This window comes from Astyanax mexicanus, chromosome 4 (genome assembly GCF_023375975.1).
Source record: "Astyanax mexicanus isolate ESR-SI-001 chromosome 4, AstMex3_surface, whole genome shotgun sequence".
Lineage (NCBI taxonomy): Eukaryota > Metazoa > Chordata > Actinopteri > Characiformes > Acestrorhamphidae > Astyanax > Astyanax mexicanus.
Window position 1 is genome coordinate 32,469,849 of NC_064411.1, and position 6,000 is coordinate 32,475,848.

The 6,000-nt window shown below is 36.0% G+C and overlaps 1 protein-coding gene across 1 annotated transcript in view; it reads right to left on the bottom strand.

The window, feature by feature from the left end:
- Positions 1–3,881, bottom strand: part of LOC125780502 (macrophage mannose receptor 1-like) — a 116,956-nt gene extending 113,075 nt beyond the window's left edge. The window contains exon 1 of the mRNA XM_049478424.1: positions 3,784–3,881. Coding sequence (XP_049334381.1) covers positions 3,784–3,826 — 43 coding nt within the window. The 5' untranslated portion in view covers positions 3,827–3,881. The remainder of the gene's footprint in view (positions 1–3,783) is intronic.
- Between the last annotated feature and the right edge of the window lie 2,119 nt (positions 3,882–6,000).

Here is a 6,000-nt window from a genome sequence, read left to right on the forward strand (position 1 = left end):
CAACATGTAGAAGATCAGTCCTGTTACCTTTCTTACAGTAGTTCAGAGTGCCGCTCATACGGTCATCACTGACAGATGCTGATAGAGACAGAAAAAAATACAAAAGAAGCTTTAATTTACATACAGTGTTTTATATAGATGATACTGAACACTGCTGAGAGAGTTATAGAGAGTGAAGTCAGGACTTACTGTTGTAGCACAGAGCAGGAAAATAATTACTGCAAATCACATTTTGCCATTTCCCATTCGCAGTCAGCTGTGTACAGTTTGGTGGTGTTGATGTTGTTCGAGGGTAACCAGTGTTCCAGTTTCTGTAAGCAGATCTTCCTCCATCAGCCCACTCCCAGTCATCACGCAGCAGACCAATCCAGAAGAAATCACTGCTCTTCATCCCTGCTATCTTCACTGCTTCGTTCTGCTCCTGATCTCTGATGCTGACCAGATCAGTGTAGTTCTTCCTGCAGTAACTCTGAGCTTCATACCAGGTCTTATTCTCAGTGATCAGGTGATAGCTGAAGGTGAGGTCAGTCTGATCTGTGGAGGAGAAAGAGTGAACACATTAACACTGAATTATGAAGCTGTCTGAAAAAATCTGAGTTAATACTGTTGAAATATTGATAGTTAATAATCAGTATTTACCTTGTTTATAACACATGAAGTTTCTTCTCTCTGTACACAGAGGACTTTCCCAGGATGCATCAGTCTTCATAGCAGCACAGCAGGGCTTTGGCCCACAGCTTCCAGTCAGAGCACTGAATGTAACTTCATCACCATTAGACCATTTAGAACTGAACTGACTGCGCTGAAGACCAATCCAGGCTTTACTGTTTATAGGCAGAGTGTTATTCAGTGCAGTGTTCTCTTCTTCACTGCACACAGTGACCAGATCAGTGTAGTTCTCTCTACAAGCTGCTCGAGCTACAGACTGATTGTTGGTTAAGTTCTTAAGTTCAATGAGATGGAAAGTTCTGAGAGGACTTTGTTCTGCAGAAGAAAAGTCTGTGGAGAAAAGTTCTGTAGTTAATATTAACATTAACCACTGGTGGAGAAGTGATTTGATATTTGTAGATATTTTATGATTATTGATAAAGGCATTTGTATGGAGATATTCAGCTTGAAGGTAAAAGTCTACTGGGAAAGCTTTTAATTCAGACTAGCAGTAAACAATCAGACCTCAGCTGTAGCTAGCTGTGTTCAGCTCTAGAGCTCCAGAGTGGAATTATAAAATCCTCTGAAATTATGTTTACATTTATTTGGTGTAGAAAGCTTCTCTATTGTCAGCCACAAAGGGGCGCTACTCAACTTAAAACCTTAAAAAAATAGTTTTTATGTACGTTTATTTGCCTAAAAATGACAAAATTGTACAGAAGATGATCACACATGCCAGCTGTAATTATTTTATGAGAATCTAGGCTGCTCAAATATGTCTTAAAGAGTATCTACACTCTAAAACAGTTTTTATATTAATAGCTGAAATATGTTAAAATGTTGCTTCATAAAAATAAAAAATACCAGCCCTGATTAAAAAGCTGAAGAATGAGATGCAAACATCCTGCTGTAATTCACTCTTTTTACAGAGCCTTATGAGATATTTTTTTTTCTCTTTTGGTATTTTGCTACTGCTGAGAAGTTCAGGGTATATCAAATATCAAAAAGATACTCTTTATTTATTTCAGAATATTAATTAAACATGGATACTCTGTCTCACACCTACACACATTGCTGCTTCTGTGAAGTTTTTCAACACATTTATCTTCTTAAGAATAATCTTTACTTCTTTATTTTTCATATTTTGCATTACTATTGTAACTTTTTAAAATTCTAAGAGTATTTAAACATGTTTACAAAGAACAATATGTGTTTAGAGTTAATAAGATACGATTAAACAAACATATTTGGATATAAATAAGATTCCACTGTAATTATTTTACATTAACTATTTTATTTTACATTTAAATATCCGTTGTTAAAAGTTCATTGTTTTGTGCGATTAATCAGCACTTTTTTTATATTACGACAGCTATACACATATACAGTTTTGAAAAAATTAAGAGACCACTTCAGTTTCTGAATCAGTTTCTCTGATTTTGCTGTTTAAAGGTATACAGTACAGGCCAAAAGTGTGGACACACCTTCTCATTCAATGCTTTTTCTTTATTTTCATGACTATTTACACTGTAGATTCTCACTGAAGCATCAGAACTATGAATGAACACATGTGGAGTTTTATGTACTTAACAAAAAATGACCTGTCCTCCACAGACACCAGACCTGAACCCAATCCAGATGGTTTGGGGTGAGCTGGAGCACAGAGTGAAGGCAAAGGAGTCAACAAGTGCTAAACACCTCTGGGAACTCCTTCAAGACTGTTGGAAAACCATTTCAGGTGACTCTACCTCTTGAAGCTCATTGAGTGAATGATGCCAAGAGTGTGCAAAGCAGTAATCAGAGCAAAGGGTGGCTATTTTGAAGAAACTACAATATAATATTTGTTTGTGTTAAGAACAAAACTCCACGTGTTCATTTATAGTTTTGATGCCTTCAGTGAGAATCTACAATGTAAATAGTCATGAAAATAAAGAAAACGCATTGAATGAGAAGGTGTGTCCAAACTTTTGGGCTGTACTGTATGTTTGAGTAAAAAGAACATTGTTGTTTTATTCTATAAACTACTGACAACATTTATCCCAAATTCCAAATAAAAATATTTTCATTTAGAGCATTTAATTGCAGAAAATGAGAAATGGCTGAAATAACAAAAAAAAGGCAGAGCTTTCAGACCTCAAATAATGCAAAGAAAACAAGTTCAAAAAGTTTAAAGAATTCAGAAATCAATATTTGGTGGAATAACCCTGGTTTTTATTACAGTTTTCATGCATCTTGGCATGTTCTCCTCCAACAGTCTTACACACTGCTTTTGGATAACTTTATGCTTTTACTCCTGGTGCAAAAGTTCAAGCAGTTCAGTTTGGTTTGATGGCTTGTGATCATCCATCTTCCTCTTGATTATATTCCAGAGGTTTTCAATTTGGTAACAAAAAGACATGCTTCAGTTTTAAGTTGTCTCTTTTTATTTGTTATTTAAATATATATTATATAGACACGGGCATGAAAAGTATTTGCCCCCTTAAAGATTTTTTTTGCATTTTTGGTCATACTTACATTTTTCAGATTATCAAACAAACTGTAATATCAGGCAAACATCAGAGTAAATATAATAAGCACTTTATTAAATGATGGTTTTATTTATTAAGGAAAAAAAAACTGTGTAGCCCTTGAACTGTGATTAATCACACTTTTAGAAATCTGAGTTCATTTTCACTACTAACCACAACCAGGCCTAATTACTACCAGACCTGAAGAATCAAGAATCACTTAAATAGAACCTGTCTGATGACATGAAGCAGCTAAAGATCTCAAAAAGCGACACCTTATGCCCTGATCTGAAGACATTCATAAACAAAGTCATTGACATCTATTAATCTGAAAAAGTTTACAAAGTTACAAAGTTTCTAAGGCTTTGGGACTCTAATTATTCACAAATAGAGAAAACATTAAACACTGGTGCATCTTCCCAGAAATGGCCAGCCAATCAAAATTATTCCAAAAAGGCATGGACAACTCATCCAGGAGGTCACAAAAGAACCCAGAACAACATTTACAGAACTGCAGGTCTCACTTTCCTCAGTTAAGGTCAGTGTTTATGATTCAATAATGATAAAGAGTCTGGTCAAAATGGTATCCATGTTGTATCAAAGTAATTGATAATAAGTAGAGATGTACCTGGGAAGAGGACCAGGAGGAGGAAGATCAGGATGGTTGCCATATTTTCACCAAACACTTCCACCAGAATCAGTGGCGTGTGGGTTTAGCATACAACATTAGAACTGTTCTAGACTGCAGTCAGGAGATCTGAAAAGGAGAAATAAATATAAAAGATAAGAGAGGGTAATGAAACATTACAGGTCATATTGGTATTTATTGTGATCAGTAATTCTATTCTAGCCTCTGTTGAGGAGTTTTTTTTAACCTGACGATGGTGAAGAAACCTCCTCTTTCACATGCTCCTCTGTTTGCTAGCTACTTCAGACATCTTCTTAAAAACTGTACATTTACAGGTGCATCTCAAAAAAATTATGAATATCACTGAAAAGTTACTTTATTTCAGTAATTCAGTTCAAAATGTGAAACTCATATATTATATAGATGTATTACACCCAGAGTGATCTATTTTAAGCATTTATTTCTTTTATTGTTGATGATTATGGCTTACAGTCTATGAAAACCCAAAAATCGGTTTCTCAGAAAATGAGAATATTTGTTTAAATAATTATTAAATAATAATTTACATTTTTCCCATTTTCTCCCCAATTCACACAGTCAAATGCCCAACCCACTCATTAGGACTCCCCCTATCACTAGTAATGTTCCAGCACACCAGGAGGGTGAAGACAGCACATGCCTCCTCTGATACATGTGAAATCAGACTCTGTCTCTTTCGAGCTGCTGCTGATGTAGCATTACAGAGCAGCATCACAGAGCACTCGGTTCCGATACATCAGCTCACAGACGCCTTGTACAGAGCGACATCACCCAAGGGTGTCCAATGTGGACCCAAACCGATAAACTACTAAGAAGGATTTCATTTTGACCGTGTTCATTTAAAGCGGCAGAACTTTTCTTGTCTTTACGGAATACGTGCTTTGGGGCGCAGTAAACTCACAGACCAATCACGTGTGGTGTAAGATCACCAAACGCTCTCCTCTGCCAATCAGATCTGTGCAGATGCGGGAGCGCTGAGCCACACAGGCAAAGTACACAGTGAGAAGCAGCAGTCGGAGAATAAAGCGAGAAAGGATAATTCAGATGGTGCGCACCAGAAAAAGAAATTTAAATACTACTTTTATAAAACATACTAACAGTAATAATATTAAATAAAATAAAACTGCTGTTTTTAAACAAAGCTGATATTCTGGACATTTCTCCATATATTGTACGATTTGTCATTTATGTAATTATCATGACAGGCAGGCCTAAATCTTATATAAATAAAATCAAATAGAATTAAATTATTGAGGGTGTTTATTTTGTAATTATTGTGACAGGCCTATTTAAAACAATAAATATTATTGAAATATAATTAATAGTACTTGTAACTGACAGAACTACTAGGTTTCTTCAGTATACAGGATATAGCACTGGATCACAACACAAGTTAAAAATGACCATGGTCCGAAATTTTCTCTAACTGGACCGTACTGAATTCTAATTAAATACCCCTGCCCTAGGGTGATGAGGGGAAAGAGTGATTATAGTGGCAGCACCAAAAATTTTGAATATTTTTAAGGTACTTTTGGCAGTGTGGGCAGTGTGCTAAGTCCTGCTGGAAAATGAAATCCGCATCTCCATAAAAAAGCTGTCAGCAGAGGGAAGCATGAAGTGCTGTAAGATTTTTTTTGGTTCTGTCACTTCAGGTCTTAACTAGAACTGTGCCTGTGAGCTTCCATTTCCTCACTCTGTTCCTCACAGTGGAAACTGAAAGCTGGAATTTCTGACATAGCTTTTTGTATCCTTCCTCTAAACCATGATGCTGAATAATCTTTGTTTTCAGGTCATTTGAGAGTTGTGTTTCGAGGCTCTCATGTTGCCGCTCTTCAGAGAAGATGCAAAGAGGAGAAACACTTGCCATTGGCCACTTTAACCCTTTCTCATGATTGGTGTCACATGTGTATGGAAGATCCGCCCATTAAGCATTGAGATCCACAGGATATCACCTACAAACGCTATTACATACCATAGAAAAGTTATACCATATTTTAAAGCATATGGAAATTATATTAATGACATCACACCTCATAAACATGTGTATCATCAAAAGTCCAGAGGAGGTTTCAGTAGCACAAAGTTGTTTTTTTTCCCAGTGCTCAACACTGCTTATATATATAAATATTAACAGATAAAATCAGCAGTACCACTTTAAATAAGGCTCCTTTATAAAGG